This window comes from Neltuma alba, unplaced genomic scaffold, assembly GCF_004799145.2.
Source record: "Neltuma alba isolate B1F8T4 unplaced genomic scaffold, ASM479914v2 tig00007147_pilon, whole genome shotgun sequence".
Lineage (NCBI taxonomy): Eukaryota > Viridiplantae > Streptophyta > Magnoliopsida > Fabales > Fabaceae > Neltuma > Neltuma alba.
Window position 1 is genome coordinate 150,881 of NW_021634689.1, and position 23,762 is coordinate 174,642.

General features: G+C 29.2%; 1 protein-coding gene and 1 pseudogene across 1 annotated transcript; both read right to left on the reverse strand.

Annotated features, from left to right (window-relative positions):
* Positions 1 to 5,034: 5,034 nt before the first annotated feature.
* Positions 5,035 to 6,670, reverse strand: LOC114751883 (probable pectate lyase 5). The gene is made up of 3 exons (XM_028940572.1): positions 6,549 to 6,670; positions 5,718 to 6,455; positions 5,035 to 5,619 (listed from the first exon to the last, which is right to left on the reverse strand). The coding sequence occupies exons 1-3, from the start codon at positions 6,659 to 6,661 to the stop codon at positions 5,259 to 5,261; spliced, it is 1,212 nt and encodes a 403-aa protein (XP_028796405.1). The 5' UTR covers positions 6,662 to 6,670; the 3' UTR covers positions 5,035 to 5,258.
* A 14,031-nt stretch (positions 6,671 to 20,701) lies between these two features.
* LOC114751881 (ultraviolet-B receptor UVR8-like) lies at positions 20,702 to 23,390 on the reverse strand (annotated as a pseudogene).
* Positions 23,391 to 23,762: the final 372 nt, after the last annotated feature.

Sequence of the window (23,762 nt, forward strand, 5' to 3'; positions counted from 1 at the left end):
AATTTCAGAATTTTTTAAAGGGATAATTAATATGCACGTTTTTATAGTTTCAATTGGTTTTTAATCGGATCCTTATAATTTTCTTCTTTTTATCAGGTCTTTATAATTTCATATGTTTTTAATCAAGTCCTTATAATTTTTTTCTTTTTATCACGTCCTTATTGTTTTACCTTATTTTTAATTAGGTCATTGTAATTTTTATTGTTTATTCTATAAATAATAATATTTTATAAATAATAAATTATTATTATAATAATCTTATGTTAATATTCTTTTAAATTTTTAGTTAAGCATATATATTATTTATTTTTCAATTCTAATTTTTATAATTATAAAATTCAAATTATAATAATAAAAATTTTTAAAATTAGAATATAATTATAAATAATTTATTGTTAAATATAAGGGAGAATGACAATGAGGTTCCAAGCAAGGAAAACAATTAAAAAAAAGTTCCAGAAATTATTATTCTCCACTCTAGGAGTTATCAGTATAAACTGTTGAGGTTGTTCTTAGAACCTTTTGGTAATTATTTCTCTTTTGTGGAACTTGATTGTAATTTCCCCTAAATATAATTGATTATCCTGATCAATTATGAATTACTAAATGATTATATTAATTATTTTGTCCAATTATATAATTATTAATTTAATGAAATTTATTTTAAAAAATAAAGTTAATAAATAATATTTTTTAAAATATAAAAAACTTATTTATAAAAAAAGTAAAACTACAAGGACCTGATAAAAAATGAAGAAGTCTAATTAAAAACACATGAAAATAATAGAATTTGATAAAAAAATTTATAAAAACCTGATTAAAAATCAGATAATACTGTAAGTAGCTGGAGATCATCCTTTCTTTTAAAACCAAATGACAGTAAAGTTGCTTTTTATTTTTATTTTTTGGCCAGAAGATGAAATTTTTTTTTTTTTTTTTGCCAACGCCAGAAGATGAAAGTTAAGCTGCTGAGTGGGTGCTTTTTCCTTATAAAAAATAGCAATGCATAAATGGTTTGACAAAAAGCCACATGGCGGGTAGCCGCCAACTGCGCAGCGGGAACTTAAATGTGATGACATGGAATCTTGCAGACTTTTCTGGTTCTATTTTGGTTCACACTGTTGACCTTTTTTGGCAAAGCAAAAAAAGAGGCATTTTCTTATTTAAAAAAGATCAATAATTTTATATTGACCATATTTTCCTTTCATTTCTTTAAAGGAAAATGTTAGTTATTAAAATTTCGCCTATTAATCCACCGTCAAGCTCCACCAGGGAGGTCCGTGCTATCCGCTGGAGAAATTGTGGTACGTGTGTGTACGTGAATTAAAAAGGCAATATTTTGAAATATTATTTCTGATTCTAATTATAAGAGTTAATTGACTGATTTGAGAATATTAAAAAAAAGTTAAGTTAGTTATTTGTAATAAATAGATGTTGTTTTTTCTAAAATATCCTTGCTAATCAAGTGTGTTGGCTAGAACTATTATTATTAGAAAGACTATCTTGGAAAAAAATACACAAATATTAGAAACAAAATGAATTGAGGTCTTATATTTAGGATAAAAATAAAAGTCAAATAAGATCTTATATTAAGAAACGGAGATAGTGTAATATATTGCATTTGCATGCCAGTGGTGTTGTTGACAAATAAGGTTTCACAAAGCTGACCAAAAGAGGAACATGGGGACTTAATGCCAATTTGGTGTATTATTCACATTCAGTTATTCCATACCTTCTCATTTTCCTTCAAGTGGTGCTAGAGACAACACCTCTATTCAAAGATTCAAGTATTATTCAATTAGTTTCTTTTCATGACAAGCACAACTACTATCTTTCCCTAAAGGTAGATTAAGTTGAGTAGAAGGAATTAGTTCCTCGTAATATAATAAATTTTAAATTCTTATTAAGAGAGATGTCTATATTTAATACTCGATAATAACACTTCCCGCTCTTATATATGAATACCGATGACGTGTTATTCGAAAAGGAAAAAAAACTCAATTTTAACAATTTCTAGAATATGAAAAATCCTCCCTCAAGGTCCGTACAAAAATACAAATAAAATAAAAAATACTAAATACAGTCTTTAATATAAGAGATAGTTAATTGAGAGGTTAGACTTAATCCTACATTTAAGATTTTAATTTTAATATACTTTATCTTTCATATTTATCTTTTCTCCCCCCCGGAATCACTTTGCCTAACTTATATGTTGATATATGATACTCCTTCTGGTTTAAAATACAGGATAAATTCTATAAAGAAACTAGTTAAAATTAGTTTAAAATAATAAATATGTAAGGCATGTATTTTTTTCCAAATATGCCCTTATTAATGAAGAGAATAAGTAAAAAATGCAATACATGAATCAAATAGGAAAGAGAATATATGGGGGCAAAATTGAAAAAAATTTATTAAATGTTTAGACAAAAGTAAGTGTTATCTTATAAAATAAAAAACCAAACCCTTCAATCAAAGTTTATCTTATATTTTGAATTCGGAGGGAGTATAATACTACACAGATAGGTATTTTAGGAATATTATGTCACATTGTTAGAATTAATTTGTCTATCTAACTTTTTTAATCTACCCCAATTAATTAAATAACTATGATACTAAAAACTGGAGGAAATTTTTTTTATAGTAGGGGGTAGTTTTTTTTTTTATTTTACTTGAATATGAAAATTTTAAAATTTTGGATGAAGATTATATATTAACTAAGAAGAGTTTTCTATCAATATTGAAAATTTGTTTAGTTTAGTGAAGATTTCGATAATTAGTCTTGACTTATTTTCATACTTCAAGTTAAGATCACGTTTGGTACAAATAAATCATCATTAGCATCATCATTGTTGCGAAGAAGTTAACTAATTTCATTGCTAGACACAACAACCTCTGTTCAAACACTAATAAATTAAATCTCGTTGAAGATGTCAAGCATTTTAAAATTATGAATTTTTTTTTGGCCAGCGAATTAGAGTGATATTATAGATCAAGTATACTATTAAGCAATTTCTTTGTTCCTTAATGTAAGATCTAATTAACTAATTTGAATAGATTAAAAATGTTAGTTAAATTAGTTAATATGATTTTTTTTAAATACCCTAATCATCTTCTTTAATTCCCTCCCCCTCCTACTTAATTATTATTGAGAAAATATCAATATGGTTAATTTGAAAATTTTTTGGTAAATATGTGAAATAGGTCTTACATATGGAACCGATATTAACTCTCAAATTAAATCCTATGTCAAACACTGGAAGATTAGAAATTAACATATAACTGGGATGCAACATAATGGTTTAAAAGACACTGTATAAGAGGTAATTAAAGTTCTAAACTAGCAATTATAACTTTAATTACAGTCAAGGGATAGCTATTAAGAGGCAATTGAGACTATACTAATTAAAATTACCCCTTCAAATCTAGAATCACCTCTAATACTAAGCAAACTTTAATTTAGCTTTGTTTGTTTCACTGTAACTGTATTTTAATTGTTTTTTTAAATCTTGGGTTAATATTATTTTCAGTCCTTGAAATTTAATATCATTTTGGGTTTGATCTATGAAATTTGAAACTTCGGCCTTTGGTTTTGGCCCATGAAATTTGAAATTAGTGATTTTAGCCTTTGAAATTTGATTGCATTTTGGTTTTGGTTCTTGAAATTTGATTTGATTTTGGTTTTGGTCTTTATGTTGGACAAAAAACATGGTTCCAAGGATAAAAATTATAGGCGAGCCAAAATGAAGTAAAATTCTAAAAACTAAAATCACTGATTTCAACTTTTATGAACTGAATGGTGATGAAAGAAGCTTTTCCCCGTTGCTATAGGCTTGTACTTTCTCTCTTGTTTGAAGTAATGGTATTCAATTTTCATTAAAAAAATTCCAATAAACAAGACCATTTGTTTTCAATTACAAGAACTAAAACTAAAATAATGTTAAATTTTGAGGACTAAAGATGATATTGCGCTTGTTTAAAGTCACGTGTTATTATTGTTTTTGTAAAAAGAGAAAATGATCATATTCTATTTATTACTTTATTACTTGGTCCAACGTGTTGCGAACAGGTGGGTTTACCATTTGAGACTATTATAGATTAGATTATTAGTGGTATATGTGCCAATTGTTGAACAAGTGAAATAATTTAAGAATATAAACTAAACTTTAACTAACCTATACTCTTGAATTTTGTGAAATATAGTTAAAAATCACTTATAAATAGAAACAGAAGGAAGTTAATACTCTTCTAGTTTTAGTTATAAATCACTTCTAACATATTTCACACAAATCAAGAAAAGTCTTAGCTTTATTATCTTTTCTTTAAAATTTAACAACTTTTCAATTTTATTATTATTTATTATATATATTATATTCCATATAAATAAAGTTAACAAAATAGATAAATGAAAAGTAAAAGTATACATTTATATATATGAAAAATTTATGTCCGCCTTATAAATAATGCCAATTTTTTTTTTCTTTCTTTACCCTACAAATACTAAATAGGAACAACAATAACAACAAACTTTTATCCACTAGGTGAAGTCAACAACATAAATCGCACAATGTTATTAAACTTTATCTAAAACTAAATCTTTAGATATATTATTAACTCTGTTAATAAAAGCAAAACAGTACGTAATCAGCAAAATCACTACTAAGAATGGAGATGGGCAGAGCCGTGTCCATGAAATTCTGAATAATACTTACGTACACCGTGGGCTTTGTATGCTGGTTCACACACGCATGCCAGGAGCCTTGTGCAAAGTGGGAATTAGGCAGCTGCTGATTCAGCGTTATGCACTCCCCACGACTTTGGAAATGGGTCTACCAAAATGCACGTTAGGTTGGCCTCAAGTCAACAAGTGATCTAGTTAATATAGAATCAACTCATAACTCATAAGTTTATGAGCTCAAATCCTACTAACAGAATTTATGATACAAAGATGTTAATTAAATTCATTAACAAAACGTATTTCATTTCAATTCATTTCAACTAAAAGCTAAAATAAAATACCCATTTCTTTTGGGCTTGTCATTGAACACAGAAGACATACATTATATATATCAACTCTTTATGCTTGTGCCCATCATGACCACAAGCTAAGGTTGTAGTCTTACGGAACAATACTAAAAGAGGCTAAATAAAAGGATATACAGAAGGAAAGATCAGACCATATAGATTAAATTGGTCCTAGCGTTTCTGCGTTTAGATGAAGACTAATAATCCTACAGAGAACCCAAAGCCAATTTGATTCAGCAACGAGAGCCCTTTGGGCATTTAAGTGCTCCAGCCGATGCTGTTATAGAGCCAATCAAAGAAGAAGATTTTGCAGAGAGACTTGAAGCTCGAGCATAGCTTGAAGATGCTCCTTTCCCTGACGGCGTGAAAAACGCACCGTTTAGCATTAGATCCCCCGACGACCTCCAGTTCCAGTTCTCCCATTCACTCTCCGGCGAATTCTCCCTCTTCGTCACCTCTTTGACGGTGCCGTCATTAGGAGCAAGAAATCTGTTGCCTTGACTGTTTATAGTTGGATTCGCACTCCCTCCTATCGCATACTTCTCCCACTGGGTGTAGTCATTGTTTACCACATGGAAGTACCCATGTCTACACCTGCGATTACAAAACAACTTGGGTTCATTAGTCAACTGAAATTGATTCAACAACGTTGTTCGATTTCTGTCGGAAAAGGGATTGGATAAAGTTGTTACCTTGGCATTCTTTGGACTAAACCTTTACCGAAATGGTTGAAGGCAATCGTGACCTGCATGTTCTTGTCCTGCGTGTAACTGTCACTGTGACCCAGAAGCATCACCTTGTCATGGCGGGTCATGTAATTGCTTGAGATTGTGATTGCCGTGGACCCATGAATCGCATCGATCAGTCCATCTTCGCAATTCCACAGGGAACAGTGGTCCACCCAGATATGGCTTCCTCCGAAAATGGAAACTCCGTCGCCGTCCGACACCGTTCTCCAACCGTAATGTGTCGGAGAATCTCGTACGTAGGCGTTACCTCCTCGTTTACAGTCGTGAATGTTGATTCCGTGGATAATGACGTTGGTTACGAACTGTATTGTGATGCAAGGACCCCCTGCGATGTGAACATTGGCTCCTCTGCCATCGATGGTCTTGAAGGAGTTCATGATCAGTTCTTCTTTGAGCTTGATGACCATGTCTTTCTTGAAGATGATCCACAGTGGCTCCTTCTGTATAACGCCGTATCTGAGGGTTCCTGGCTTGGGATTCACGGGGTGGTCGCCGGGGTCGGTGACGACGTAGTATCTGCCGTCTCTGCCTCCGATGGCGTTCTTTCCGAACCCAATGCCGCAATCTGCCAGACGATTTCTGTTCTTCTCCCAGTTGGCGTCACACCTCCAGCAATCATCAATGGGGTTCCCAGTTCCACAGGAAAGAAACCCCAAGTTTCTCCTCGACGCGTTCATGCTCCTGGAATAACAATTGAAACAGAGGTTATAAGTTACTGATATGAAGAATATCAGAAAATGAAAATGGTGGGTGTGTGATGATTCCGAGACATACTTGTGTACTTGTTCGACTACTAATTCTGGATCTTGAAGTGGGGAAGAGAAAACGAAGGAAGGAGCCAGAAGTAGGAGGAGAAATGTGAACGAGAATGGAAGTGGAAGTGCCATGTGTGAGGGCAGAAGTTAGGATTATGATGCAGAGAGAGAGAGAGAGTGATTGTGATTTTGTGAAGAACGACGAAGACAATGTGAGGTTTATATAGTGAAAAACCCGGGAAATTAGACTGATTATCCGTTAACTGATATATTATTTACATTTTTGCTGAATAGTATAAGGTAGTTCGGCGCACGATTAGGCTGCTTAAACCTAATATTACTGGAATTGTACTCTTATCCTTAGAAAATACACATTTGACTTATTTGATTCTTTGAACCTTAATTTAAAGGGTACTATGACTAAATGATTTCTTGGGAGGGTATCAAAATGTATGGAATAAATTAAGAATAAGTTGAATTAAAGTCACATGCTGTATTTGAGGCAAAAAACCAAAAAAACAAAAACAAAAAGAAAAATCACATGCTGTGTGTATAACTTACTAACTATTTGTATTTGTTTAATTAAAGATACCGTTGACAATTAGTTAGTCAAAATATTGGAAAGCTTAGTTGTAACTTGCGATATGCAAAATTATTTAGAATCAGTTATGCTTAAGAATGAAGAAATCAACTATTACCTCTGGTTCTAATTATGAGAGCCAGTTGACTAATTTGAAGAGATTAAGGAAGTAAGTTGAATTAGTTATTTGTCCTAAATAGGTGTTGTCTTTCCTAAAATATCTTTACTAATTAAGTGTATTGACTAGAACTATTATTGTTAAAAAGGCAACTTTGAAAAAATATATATAAATATGAGAGACAAAGTGAATTGGGATATTATATTTAGGACTAAAATAAAAGTCAAATAGAATCTTATATTAAGAACCGGAAGTAGTATTAATAACTGTACGTTGTGTTATTGTAATATTGGAGCAATTACCAAGCAAGCTTCTCCAATCGTTAGCTTACATCCTTCCTATTTGAGGCTGCTTTGATGATGATGGTGCATCTTTTGTGTTATCAAATATTCTTTGGGTAAATGGGTGGAAAATCGAGTATTATTTATAAAACAGATTGAAGGTTTATTCAAGATGATGGAAAAAATATATTAAAAGAAATTTTAATTTAATACTCCTTCTATTTTTAATGTAAGATATATTTAACTAATTTGATTAGATTAAAAAAGTTAGATAGGTTAGTTGATTATAACAAATATGATTTTTTTCTAAAATATCCTAATAATCTTCTTTAATATTTTCCCTCACTCTCCTATTTAATTACAGTTAAAGGAGCATCAATATGGTAATTTGAAAAAAAATAATAAATAAGATAAATAAGTCTTACATTTAAAAACAAAACCAACTCTATAATTAAGTATTATATTAATAATTGAAAAAGTATAATTTTTTACAAATTACGACCTCAAGGGAGGTTGTAATGTTTAAAAAATTATGCATTGTCTAGTTATGACCTATGACCATTGAAGTAAATACCACTACCGCCTCCGATATTATACATGTGTGTGTGATATACAAATAATTAAATTATTTAAATAAAAATATTAGTTAAAATTAGTTAAATAAAGACAATACATAGATAAAAATATAAATTTTTTGTAAATTTAAATATAGCCTTATTTATAAAGAGGGTAAGTGAGAAAATGAGTTGAAAAAAAATATAACTTATACTACATCCAATTTTAAATATGAAAGTTAGACATCGGTTTACTCAAGACCCAACTTTACTTTGTTTTTTCTATTTTTATTTTTTCTCCAAAATTTTATATTGATTACTTGTAGTAAGAAGATTTTCATCAAGGGATGATTAGAAATTTACATTGCACATGTTTAGAATAAGTGTTCTAAGGAAACCGACATACTTTTGTTATCAATAACTAATTTAATTAATTTTTCAATGGTTACAAATTATTTATTTATATCTTATATTTCTTCTTATCCACAATATCCTACTTCGATTTTTAATATAAGCTGCCTGTGATACATTCTCGCATATTAAGGAATATATGTCCTAAATTGTCAAAAAATTTTAATTTAATCCTTATTGAAATTTTTTCTTTCTTTATATATTTACAAATCATTCTCATATCTCTCCTTTTTTTTTTTCTTTTTTGCAATAAAAATTAAATAAGGGTAAAATTAAGAAATAAATATTAAATAAACTAAAAATAACTTATATTTAAGACTAGAGTAGTTGCTTCTAGAAGAATAGATTGGTCAAGTTATTTAAAGAGTAATGAATAATTATTTGTCAACTTTATCCCTACAATCAATACTTAAATATAATTCTTTGTATTTTTTTTTTTCCTTATCCACGACATCTTTGACATATGGGTAAAGTTGGAAAATACTCCCTGCTCCTTTTTATAAAAAATAATTTCAAATTATAGTAGTGTCTTCAAATATGACATTTATTATCTCTCTATAATAAATTTTTACCTATGATCTCTTATGTACTCTCTTTGCAAACAAAAGTATTGAAAAAACATGTATATATCTTATGTATTTATTACTTTTAATTAAATTTAATTAGCATTTTGAAACACGTGATTTTGATAGTTGTTTCTTATGTTAAGAGACACGTGAATTGCAAAATAGGGTACAAGAGTTTAGACAACAGAATCAAGAGATTATGCAATAGAATTGGGATATTCAATAAGAGAATCAAGAGATTTGTCAGGAGAATCAAAATCTTAAAGATATAATCTTGTCAAAGCTGAAGAAACTTGAGAATAAAATATCCTAGCCATCTGACTAAGAAAGTGCAATCTGACTAAGAAAGTGCAAGAAATGATTGTTGAGACATTAGTTGTGTCCATTTATATTTCTAGAACAAACTTCTGATATTTTTTTTTATTCAGTTGTTATGTTTTTAAATTTTAGACAATTGATTGTACTTCATATTATTTTTAATTCATGTTGGTTTTTATAAAAAAATTGATTTGATTAGCATTTCAAAAATTTATTCCTGTCCCTGTAAATTATTTATAGAAAAAGCTAGCGCACAAAAAAAATCTGACAGATAGAAAATGTTGGCAAAAAAAAATTCCAACAGATTTGCAATGGAAATTTCATCGCAAATCCTTTCATGTATGACAAAAATCGACATAATTTTTGTTCCAAATCCGTCGCAAAGTTTGCGACGAAATATTCCATGGCTAATTTTCGTCACTACTTCGTCTCAGAGTTGGAATGCACAATCCCTGATATTTGCGATGGAATTTTTCTATCGCAAATCAGTGACAGAATTTCCGTCGCAAATTTCGTGGCTAAATTTGTGACAAAATCTTTGAATTCATCGCAAATATATTAGCAACAGAAGTTTTAGCGATGAAATTTCATTTACGACGGAATTTCGTCGCTAATTTCTGTCGCAAAACATTTTAGTGACGGAATTTTCATCGCTAATCGTTTGTTTTTTGTAGTGATGGAGGAAGTAATTTTTAATTGGAGACAGATTTAATAAGTGAACTACTATTTTTTAATGCTGATGAATTAATTAAAGTGACTTATATTATAGATGTGGTGAAGTACTAAGATTTGAAACGAGTACAAGAGAATAATAATGAATGAACAATTTCTTTACTTCAATAGCTAGTGCCAAATTCAGAAGGTTGGTGCTTGTTTAGAGCTACTTAATATAAACAAGTATAAGAATATTTATGTAAGTTAAAGGAGAAGTTTTTTCACATACTTACCTCTTATTTTCTAAATCATATTATTCTATAAATGACACTTAAAAAGTTTCTTTTAAAGTTTTTAATTCTCATTTCAAACAAGTCCCAAGGATGTTATGAAAGAAAGAGGGAATTTTTGACTTTTCGTTTTATTATTTTCGGGTATCAAAACGGAGAGACTCGAATGTCGTGCCTCACTGATGAAATTCAAATCCGTTGTCTCATCTTGCAAAGATTAATTGCGAACAACAAAAATAATACTCCATCTACTTCAAATATAAGATATATTTTATTTATTTATGTTTATCAAAAAAATTAGTTTAAAATAACAAATATATAAGGCATGTTTTTTTAATATGTATTTATTAATAAAAAGAATAAGTAAAAAATGTAATAAATAAATCAAATAGAAAAAAGAATATATATATTAGGAGTAAAATTATAAAAAAAAACTCATTAAATATTTAGAGAAAAGTAAATATTATCTTATAAAAAAGAACAAACTTCTCTAATAAAGTCTATCTTATATTTTAAACTGGAGGGAGTAATGAATAAAATGATTACAGTAATTCACTTTCTCCATTTCAGCAAAAAACCCATGATTTTTGCGAAGCTGTTCAAACACTACAAGTCTTTGTAAGCTTAGTACCACGAACAGATAAGCGAGATACTGAGTTCAATCTCACTCATCAGACAACTAGCATATGCCTTTCCGTCCTAATTATAAAATCTTTTTTTATAGTTAACAAGGACTGAAGGTAGTATATCTCTGGTTACTAAAAAAACGAGATAACAAAAAAAGTTAATAAAAAAAATTAACAGCAGAATAATTTAGAAAAAAAAATCTTCAAAAAAATACCTCTTAAATTTTAAAATTTTGTTTATTATATTTTAGTAGCAATTGACTATACTTAGAAAATAAATGACAATGTATTTTTTTTAAAATTTTGAAATTTAAAAATTATTTTTTTGAAATTTTTTCATTTACGGAAAACACATGGGCAACCACCAAGTGTGAGAGGAAATGAAATGTGATGACGTGGAATGTTGCTGACTTTTTTGGTTCTTTTTTTTATTTTATCAGCTTTTGGTTCCGTTTCCGTTCATACCATCACCATGGAACAAATTGCTACTTTTGGTTCTAATTATAAGAATCAATTAACTAATTTGAAGGAATTAAAGAAGTAAGTTGAGTTAGTTATCTGTCCTAAATAGGTATTGTTTTTTCTAAAATATCCTTACTAATCAAGTGTATTGACTAGAACTATCATTATTATAAGGGCTATTTTGAAAAAAAATGTATAAATATGACAGACAAAGTGGATTGTAGTCTTATATTTAAGATTAAAATAAAAATCAAATAGAGTTTTATATTAAAGACAGGAGGCAGTATTATTAATCGTACCATTAATATGTATAATCGGCTGTTAGGCTCCACGAGAGGTCCTTACTATCCGCTAATATCCCACGTGGACGACTTTATGTTTGAAAGTGCCGGTTTTCCCCGCCCCCATGTGCCCTTTTAGGTCACTCGACTTCAAATAAAAAATTGTATTATACTCATAATAAATAATAACGAAAAATAAAATAAATAATTTGACGTTTTTGTCCCTTTGTGTGTATATTTTTTCTGTCAATAAAACAGGGAGTGAGCCTTGAAACAACTATAAGGTTGTTGTCATGTAATTTGATGATCATAAGTTTAAATCCTGAAAATAATTTCTCCACTTACATAGATAAGGTTGCCCCTTCTCATACCACACCTTGGACAACGGGAATTGATGAGCACCAAAAGCTCATCATTATTGCGTAAATTTATAAATAATTAATTTATCTATTTTTTAATTTTATAAACTAGTTAAGAAAACTTTATATTTAAAAGGGGAAGCCCGAAAGTAAACTTAGGAAAGATGAAGTTAGTTAATAAATTACTATCCTATTTATAAGTTATTTTTAACAAATTTTATATAGGAAAAAAAATCTTAAATTTCATTAACTCTGCACTAAAATTTAACAATTTTCAATTATATCTCTATCTAATATATATTATGCTATATAAAAATAAAGTTAACATAATCATATAATAAATGAAAGGTAAAACTGTATAATTATATAAAAAATTTCTTTCTCTACCTTATAAATACGACCAAAAAATTTCTTATCCCCTCTATAAATAAAACCAAAAAAGTACTCCCTCTGGCCCTTATTATAAGCTTTAAATATATAATTCATGGACAAAAAACAATTAGTTAAAAATAGTAAATATGTTAGAAGTATAATTTTTATACACTCTTATAACAAATAAAAAATAATAAAAAAGAATGTGGTGAAAAAATGTGACAAGAAAAAAAATAAATAAAACATCATTAAAAAATATATTAAAAATTAAAACAAATCTAAATTAAAACTTATAAAATAGACTCCATTCTTTTCAAATTTAAAGCGCATGATAGGATTGAGTACGTTTATGGTACATTGACATTCTTGCTTGATGACGTAGGACGTTGTGTTTGTAGAACAAGAAAAGGAATGGAATGAGAATGATGAGAGTATTGATCATAAGGAGCCCCGGATTCTCGGAAATCTAAACCATAATCACATGCTAGTAATCCGCATTCCGGCATTCCTTTCAACTCAAGAATTTATTTTCCGTACACTGGTTTGCTTCATGTGGTTGGCCTGCAAAATTATAATGATAATAATGTCATGATTTCCTCTCTTAATCAAACAAAGCTTAGGTATTTGGCTAAAATTGTGTTTAGGCAGGCTGGATTTTGTGGACTTATCACAATTAGAGCAGGTTATATTGAATGGCTCAAAATATGAGGTATTTAATGATTGTTACTATCATTGTTAAATTAATGACTTGACTTTCTAAATTTAATATTTTTACATTTTTAGCTTATAAAATTGTGTTGAATCATTATTAAACTCATGTTAGCTATAGACTCGGTTAAACCTATAAGTTCACTCATTGAATTTATTATTATTATTATTTATTTTTAACTTATAAAATCGTGTCAATTTGTTCTTAAACTTATATTAAATTTTTTTAATTTAGTTATTTTTTATGACTTTATATATGAATTTGATTGAAATTTCTTCGTTGAATATGGTAAGTTATAAACGTTGATGAGTTTAAATTTAAAATGTATTTAAATAAAATCATTGTCATTTTTTATATTTTAATTATTTAATTATATACTTTCAATATCAATTTGTTAATCAAAGTAAGCTTTTACAAGTTTACAGATTTGAGTTTACAATTTGATTTTACTTTTCTATAACAAGTTAGCTTAAACTCATGAGTTTAATAACCTTGATTACTAACAATTAACAAATCTTCATTTTAACAATAAAGTTCAAACTTATGTATTTATATAATACAAGTATTATGGTTGGCCAAAAAAAAAATACAGGTATTATTAGTTAACATTCGATGCTTATTTGTCAATAAAATCTAGACTGTTTAAATTATATTTATGTAATTCAGATTTAATTATTTAATTTATAATTTTAAATAATAAATTTACTTTTTAAAAAAAAGGAACGATTAAAAATTATATTTATTTCAAATTGGATTTCACATATATTAAAATAAAAAATATTAAAAATAAAAAATTAATAACTAATTCGATTCTTGATGTAAGAACTAATTTGAAAGTTGATATTAGTTTTATATGTAAGATCTATTTCGTATGTTTATTAATTTTTTCAAATTATTTTCATTGATATTTTCTCAATAATAATCAAGTAAGAAATGGAAGAAAAGAATTAAAGAAGATGATTAAGGTGTTTTAGAAAGAACACATCATATTAACTAATTTAACTAATATTATTAATCTATCCAAATTAGTTAATTAAATCTCACATTCACAAATTAATGATCATTAAATATGAATTACTCATTTAATTTTAATCTAAATGGTTCCATATTCTTGATGAGCATAGCATGGAGCCCGGACTTATGGGGCAATAAATAATGCTTACCAACTCATAGATCTTGACAATGATATCTTCTTTCATTGATCATCATATGGATCAATCAATCATTATATTCTTTGGTAAAAAACCAAATTGAAAGGAAAGACATTAATTATCAAAGGTGGTATTGGCACTTGGGATTTGAAAAAGTCATGTGTGGTGTAGATATGTCATGTGTATGTATTGCAATAAAATGCTTTCAATATATTTTATCAATTCTGTTTTAAGAATCAATAACTTTTTCAACTCTATTATCATTTAATATATACATTTTTAATAAAATAACAAATTATAAGGCAATAAATTATGGGTAAACTTCTACATTCACATAACAAATTTAAAGAGTTGACTTATATGACAATAACTTATAAATGTTGAAACAAATTACTATTCCTCTAAATTTCATTTAGATTAAGCGAAATATGACTCTCCATGAAAGTTTTGCAAACAATTCAGAACAAGTACTTTAGGATTTTTGAGACCTTTTTCCATTACCTCACAGTAGATTGTGTTTGTCTGGACTTTTCACATAATTATAACGCTTCCTTCTCAACTCCTATCTTTTTTCTCGTTAGAAAAGGTGTTCACATTTATTGCTCGACAATGTTTGAAGTATGATTACCTCAAATAGCTAGGAGGATACATGTGTTTTGGGGCGGGGGAAGAAAAAACTCCTATCTTTTCTTTACCCAACTGCGACATTCGCCACATCAAACCACCTGCATTGCTACAATTTTTCATGATCAATATGAAGAAGAATTTGCTGCAATAGTTTCGTTGTCCATTCTAACTTCAGCGGCACCTAGGAAAGGACACAAATTTGTTGCTTCAAATTTTTTTTTTTTCAAGTTACCTTTTTGTATAAAACTAATGAACTACTAACGTCTCCCTCCCCACACTCTGGTATACCAACTTTATTTGTATAATTACTTTCTCTTTATATAATTGATCATTTTATTAAAATAAATTACATTCTTTGCCCAATAAATAGGAAAACTATATGATTATATGTGTATCTATACAATTCCAAGTGTGAAACGAGAACAGAGAGAATGAAGGAAATGAATGATTAATGGGGGGTCTTGCTGACCACCTTAATGCTAGACATGAACGTGTCACAATAGTTTTTGTCAAACCCAGCATGTGATTGCATTCTTAATAAAATAAAATAAAATAAATTGGAGAAGGAATATTCGCACTTAAACATGACTGTTGTCATGAACACCCCATGTGTCCAGCTACGATGTCCTCATTAAACTTTCAATCTAATGCTTTTGCTCTTTTGAATCTGTTCATTATAGCAATCATACGTATCTAATCTTTTTCCACTGAAAGATTCAGACTTTCCCAGAAAATAAATAATGGTAGGGCTTAATAGTGTTTTTTGCCAGAAAGATAAAGGCTTTTGTAATGATAGACTCAATGAATATGGGGTGCTAGAAAGTGGATCATAATGGCCCAATGAGAGCACAAATTGAAAAGAATGAAAAGCAATTCTAAAGGCTTATAAGTACTGTGCGAGCATTGGGCATATTTATCAGACATATTCATACTGATCTGATCTGGATAATATATTTTAACATTTGAATGATTCATAAAGCAAGGAACTTGATTAAGACAAAGACATAGTCTCCTTTCTTCATTGGTTCGTTTCTAAACTAATAGAGGAGGGCGGAGGGAGGGAAGGTTGGCATGAGCCATGATTCTCTTGGTTTTCAACTTTTTCCTAGGAACTCGTTTCAGTACCTAATGTAAGAGTTAACTAGACAGTTGTAATGAGAGAATTATTATAAGGTCCTAAGAAAAGAAAATACTATAAAAAAAAAGTCCCAATGACAAGGAAAAATTTGTTATTTCCTACATCGGAACTTATCATTACATATTATTTTATTGTCATTTAAACTTTTCACTAATTAGGTCTTTTTCTTGAGATTTTATAACAATTCTCCTTATAATATTTCAATTCACCTTGTCTTTCCTTTTTAGCATTATATTTCTTCTCAAAAAATTCACTTAACGTATGTATTCATACATAATTTAACTTTATACCAGGATATTTTAAAGAGATCATGTTACATTTGATTAACTAATTTATTTGACATCTTTAGTCTACCTTCTCATCATAACTAAATGCTGGTTTCGCCTTTGTTTGGAACTACGTTTCTTGATTAAAGAGAGTTTCATGTTGTGCAGTTTCTTGGCATTTTACGCAACAAAGAAGCTTGTGTGAGTGAATTTAATTAAGCGGATGTTGCTTGTTTAAGTTAATAAAACATGGATTACGGAACATTACATAACTAGATAACTAGATGATATGTATGTGTTGGAAGCAGCCCACAAATCATGCAAATAAATAGGAAATAAATATGGGTTTAATGATGAGACAACGTGATATATGGCCAATACCAGGTATTGCTTTATGTTATTAGCATCTTCCTTATATTCTGTTTTCTTAAACCAAGGGGAAGCTTTAATGGAATGCTTCAAACTTACACTTAAAACATAGAAATAAGTCATGAGTACTACTCTCTCCTAAATTTGACAAATTAAAAGTGGATTTAAGTGAATTTTTTAAATTAAAATTTTAAGAGAAAGAAAATAAAAATAAGTATATAATAAGACTTATCCATTTGAGGGTTTTGGTTTGATTCTAAATATAAGGTTTTATTAGTTCTTTGTCTCTCTCATTTTAACTGTTTACATCTCATAATATCTCTATTTATTAAAACATTTTTAACTTTACATATTGAATTTTAATGATTCAATGATAGGAATATTATTTTTTTAAAAAGTCACAAATTCCATACATATTACTACTTCCCCCATATTATATTTCCTTCCCTCTTTTTTATAAGTTACAATTTTCTTAATAGAATTGATCCTTTTTTATAAGTTACATTTTTAAAAATTTACTAAATTTTTTAATGCACCTTTTTAATGTTTACCCCCACCATTTAATGCAAGTTTCTTTTCATTTATTTTTTAATTTTTTAATGCATTGAAAAAGGATCAGAGGGACTAGAGAGCAGAGAGTACGAATTAATTGAAAGGACCTTATACTTAAGAGAGAAGGAGCATGATTTTATTCTCTCTGTTTTTTTTAATTCATTTTAGGAGTCTTCGATTAAATATTAATCTTCAATTATCGGATCCGGAACTAAATATTCATTGTACTTTTGTTGTACTTCAAGGCGTGAAAAATAAGCTACTCTTGTGTCTTGTCATTTATATTTTTAAAAATTAATAATTGGTTTTAATTATATAATAATATATGAAGGATAGATATATAGCTCCACCGTGTGATGCAGAACAGCAGAAGAGAGACAATATCTAAAAAGCATAATCATACAAGAAAATAAATCAGATAAATATAAAAAAATACATTGTATAATAGCAAACTCTTGGCAATTATGTGTACTAAAAATTAATTAGTTGTTAATAAGGATTAAGTATTCCGCTGGGCAAAAAAGGATTAAGTATTACAAATATATGTGATTTATGATGGGGTAATGTAGTCTTAAATTCTTAATACCAGATGATATATAGTTCTTTAATATAAAAAAATTAGTTAAAAATTCAATTTAGTTTTAAATATAAGATCTCAATCTATTTTATTTTTAATATTTTTTTATTTTGCCTCCAAATAATGCCTTTGGTGATTGGCATGTAAGGAATTTTTATAAAATGATAATTTTAATATATATGATTGATAAGGATATTTAAAAAAAAACAGCATCCATTTATTTAAAAAATTAACTTAACTAATTTAAATAATAATTAATATTTATTAATTAATTATTTAGTTTTTATACTAAGTCTCAGTGGTAGTAGCAGTTTGCTAGATATACATGCACATGGGGCCTTGTGCAGTGAATGATGTGGCCGCTTGTGGTGTCCCAATTACCTAAATAGTTATATTTTTGTCGGGAGATGTAGATGATTTGAGCTAATCAAGTTGGACGTTACAATAGGTGAAGGAGGCCATAATCTATCTACTAGGCAATACTCCCTCCAATAAATTTACATAAATCAATGAAGTTATTTAAAATTAGATATTTCTTATTAAATATTAAAATTAACCTCAATAAAAATTCTTAGTTAGAAGTCATCGATCCTTCAAACATTTTAGATGAAGTTTTAAGCTTGGACAAAGGGTAAGCTTCACAGAGAACTTTTTCTCCTAGTTGTTTGATCACTTTTCGATGCACTTGATAAAAATTTAATTTGATATTAAATATAAGATTTTAGTCTATATTATCTTTTATATTCATTTATTTTTTTTAAGGTCATCTTTGCAGTAGTTGCACATTTTAAATGTTTTATCAAATGGTAATTCTTGCTAATACAAATTATTAGCAAGGGTCTTTTAGAGAAAACACACATATTATTATAAATAACTAACTTAACTAATTTTATAATATATTCAAATTAGTCAACTAGCTTTTATATTAAGGATTAGAGGTAATACTTTTGTTGATTCTTAATATAAACATTAGATAACTAATTTACAAATATTAAAAAATTAATTAAGTTATTTAAATATAATACTACCTCCAGTTCTAATTATATGACCTTGTTATAATTAGGACCGGAGGTAGTAAATGTTTCGATTTTTCTAAATTATTATTTTTTAATTTTATGTATTCGAGCCACCCATTGATTGGGAGTTTCCTTAATATTTGTAATTAATAGGAATATTTTAGATAAAAAAAATTATAAATCTAACTAGTAGAATAATTGAGGTTTTATATTTAGAATAAAAATAAATAAATCTATCGTCTAACTCATGTATTTAGACATGGAGGTAATACCTATCCTTTAATGCACGCAAACACCTAGTATAGGAAATTTTAATTCATTTACTGGGATATAACAACACTTGATAACAATAAATTTATATTAATTTCTGCTAAATTGAGCTTCTTGCAATATATTTTCGTATTTTACATTGATATTAATTTTGGTGAATTAATAAATTTGGTCGTTTATGCTAGGCCCATGATGGAAAAGGCATAAAGGTTCTAACTTCTAAGCAGGATCTGTTTTGGTTAATTTTGGTTAGGTCCTCTGCCCTGTCTGTATTTGATACCTAGAAGTCAAAATATATCGGCAAGAAAACTAGAGTTACAAGTGTCTATTTAGTCATCTAATTTTGTACTTCCTCTTATCCTAGATATAAAATCTAAATAATCTTATAATTAGAATCAGAAGTAATATAGAGTTTTAATTTGACCTTTTAATTTTAGGAAGAAATGATTTTGCAAGTATTTATATATTTTTTCAATTTTTAATTTGATACCTCTTTGCTTCTCTTAATTAAATCCTTTAATTTTACTCTGTTGGAGTCATTAGTTTATCTAAATTTTTTTTGTCAGCACAATTAACTTTCGTACACAATATTAATAGAACAAAATGAAACGATTAAATAAGAAACATATAAATTCTGGATTAGAAATTGAAGGAAAGTCAATAAGATGGATGTTGAGAGAGAAAACTAGACTTGCTTGTATTTTGTTTGTTTGTGATTTAACGAATTTCCGTTAGAATTAGAAAAAAGAAATGGAAAGAAAGTAGTTACATGTAAAATGATTTTCTCTTTCTACAATTTCAATCCTCCAGCCCTAACACCATAGCCTTAAATATAATTTTTTCTGCCAAGCATTATTATTTTAAAAAATTAAATTTAATACATGAGCATTTAAAAATATTTTTTCAATGTTCAAAATCTCAATGATAATATTGTTATGGTATGGTTGGAGAACTGATAAATACTTCACAAAATTAATGGACTACAATAAAACATTGTGTGAAATTAAAGAATAAAAAATGCACTTTTGTTAATTTTTTTTAATTATCCAAGTTGATGCTTATAAACACGATGCTAAAATGATGCAAACTAAGATAATACTTTATAGACATCCCCAGAAAAATGGCAGACAAACCCAACTAAAAAAAAAAAAATTCACAAGGCATCAAATGTGTGTAAACAATTATGCCTAGTCATTATAGTTGACAAATTTGTATAGTAAATTTGCAAAGTTCATTCTTACCTACCCCTTATATACTTGATCAACTTTTTTCCTGTCAATTTTAAATTTCTTCAACAAATACATGACAAAGAAGTCCAAACCAGAGAAAGTGAAGATGGATGAAACGAAGCAAAAACAAAAGCAAATAATATTTAAGAAGTCAATTCAAAGCGATTAACTGGTAAATGACCATTTACAATGTAACAAACTATGAAGGACTAGTTAAAAGCCTAAAAGATAAATATCCATGACAAGACCATGACCATATATAGTAAATTTTTTTCCTGCTAAATATTCATCTTGAAGATGCTTTCTTTGATGCTATTTACAGACTAAAGAAAAGGTATTTAAACACTAAATGCTATTATGCATGGTGATGATAATAAATAGGATATAAAGAATTTGTCAGCTTAGATCAATATCAACCTTTTCTGGCTCCCCCCTTTCAGTCTGATCCTCCCTAAGTTGTGTTTCTAGCTATCCTTTATTGCCATCCCCAAATGCAAATAGCTTTCCAGATTCAGTAAGTGCAAATGTGTGTGCGTTCCAATAGACAAAATTGATCAGGCTAATCTGTACCACCCTCTCATTCTCTTGTTTCAGTGAGTTACAATCTTTGGAGTTAATACAATTGCATGCCCATTGCCCTGTATAAAGCGAGATGTGACTTTGTTTAGTGACTTCAATGATTCATGATGCTCTAAGTCTAAAATATCAATATCAATATGAAATATAAATCATATAAGGAGTCATATTGTTCATAAATTGTGAGTAACACAACTCAATGAGGGTCCCAGTAAATGCACAAAGCCCACTCTAGTTAGATAGACATAATAGATTACTGACATAGTTTCACCAATGCTAACATATTTATCCCCAAATGTTGGTATTCATTTTCACATTGGAAAGTCACAAGTTCATTGGAATAAGACTTTAATAACATTTTCCTCACCAGATTAATTTTTTTTAAAAAAAAGTTGGGTTACTTTATTAAATGATACGGCCATAATAAGGCTAATCTTAAGAGAGGAAAAGTTGTTCACTTGTCATGTTTCCAATGAAGAATTTGACTACAAATACCTCAAAGCTATGCCTAGGTTTTGTTCATTGTGTAGAAATCAAATTCAAAACATTTTCATGAAAAAGGAGAATATTTAACACACTTTGTTTGGAAAATTCAAGCAAATAACTCTTTAAATAAGGAGAAAGGAAGAAGCAAAGCAGACCTGTCCATCATTTCCAGGTTTATGCCCAAGACTAGCAGAATCTCCATAACCAAATGAATACACATCACTATTATCAATCACCACAAAAGTTGTGTAATCCCTTGTAGCAACGTGAACAGCCTTGACATTACTCAATGCTTCAACTACATTAGGTATTAATTCGCATTCTTCATTTCCATGACCTAAGCACCCATAACGGCCCTACTGCCATGTGCAAACTCAACCATCCTGCCCCACTACAGCAGATGCCATGCGTCAGCTGCAACTACAATGGGCTGAAGGTTTAAAAATCAAAATTATTCAATCAAACAGGGTTGTTTCTCATCAGTTCTCAATCTATGTCCAAGCTTTCTACCCAAGCCACATCAGAGAGGATCAAAAAATTAGTTAACACTCAAATGGTCATGCCACTAATCAGGCATTCTTGTAGTGATATGGCAAAACAATACAATTTGACAACACATTTTACTTTTCATCTTTTTCAATTGATTTAATGTGCTTTTAAAATGTCAAACATTTGTAAAGGATTTCATTAATATGAGGTTTGTTTAAGTTTAGAAGCATTATTGAATAACCAATGAGTTGTTTTCAATGTTAAAATAGCCCAAGACATGGAGATAAAGATCGAGCTCACATTGCACTTGGCTAACAAGCTAGGCAAAGCAAATAGTAGTATCCAGCAGCAATTTGCACCACTGGTATGTGTTCAAGAGCTCCTAATAAAGGATGAGGTTCTTGATCATTTAGATCAGTGTGGTGGCTGAGTTTGGCATCACTACCCTAACAAAATTCATAAACCTTGCCTTCTCTTGACAATATAGCTATAAAAAAGTTTCCAATTGTAGCTTGAACTACAAATATGCCTTTCAAAGACTCTACCAACTATGGAGTTGTAATTGAATTATCTCCTAGTGCTCCGAACTTAGCATTCCTAAAGGAATCTTTCCCAAAGGTGTATACTAGCCTAGAATCACTTATCAATATTGTCCTCATAACCCCAGCAGCTGCTTGTAAAACTCAAATGCCTTGCAAAGCTCTGCAACACAATGGACTTTTGTTAACTTCAAATCAAATAGTTCAGTCTCCAGTTTTTTCTTAGTTTGAATTATAAGTTGGGGACTAAGGAGCACAACTTCTCTAACCTGATAGGCTGAGGATGTCATTCCTATCCAATGGTTCCATGCCCAAGTTGTCCAGAATTGTTAGAGGTGAATGAGTAAATAACCCCTTTTGATGTCACTGTAATACTATGACCAGGACCTGCTATTGCCTATGATTTCTCCTTACCACAACATGCTTCTCTAGCCCTTAAATACCTCAAAACAAGTTTCCAAGAGCCTCCACATAATCGGTTCAATTGTTACTGTTGTACAGTGGTCATTGGCTTAAATATGGCTCTCTTTTTGCATATGTCTAATGCAGCAAGCTCAAATAGTGACAAACTGAAGTCAGGATAGAAGTTTGCTGGCTGCCTAAAAAAAGAGCATGTTGCCTGCAACAAAAACACATTAAAGGAGGAAAAATAAAAATAAAGGCACTAAATTCACTTTAAGAATGACTTTCCAATTATATATAGAGCCCTTGCCTCCAGTCTAGCAAAGTCTTGAGGATCCAAATTACATGCTATGAGGACATGAAGAACAATATGGGGATGGCTAGCAAACAGGGGAAACTCTCTAGGACTTGAGTTTCCACAAGAATGGCATTGTTGTCTTTGAAATGTTGGAAGAGGTATGGCAATAATAGCAGTAATTGGTTGGTCAAGAATGCTATGATATTGTAAAGTTGGGGTTCCACTAGTAGTGGCATCTATGGGCACTATGTGAAGTAGGCAGTGCCTGCACTTTGCAGAAGAAAAAGATCTTAAACTTTTGGGAAATATGAAAAATAAATGCACAAATTTTATTATTATGTTAATTTCTCTGTTCCTCTAATATCATAGCATTTGAAACAAAAGTGTGTACCTTAAATTTATAATTGACTAGCAAATCTCAAGTCTCAAACCTACAAAGGAAAAAAATGCTTATATAACATCCTTATGCGGCACAAAGTAAAGAAAGCTGTATTATGGACAAACCGTCCCCATTTAGTGTGACATGATAAATAATGACACCAGAAGGCATTCTGAAGAGACAAAATTCAAGCCATTGGTATGTCACTCATCCTTGTGAATGAAGATTAGAAAGCCATATTTGCTCTTAAATGTCGATTGGCAAAAGAAATCAAAGTAATAGATATAA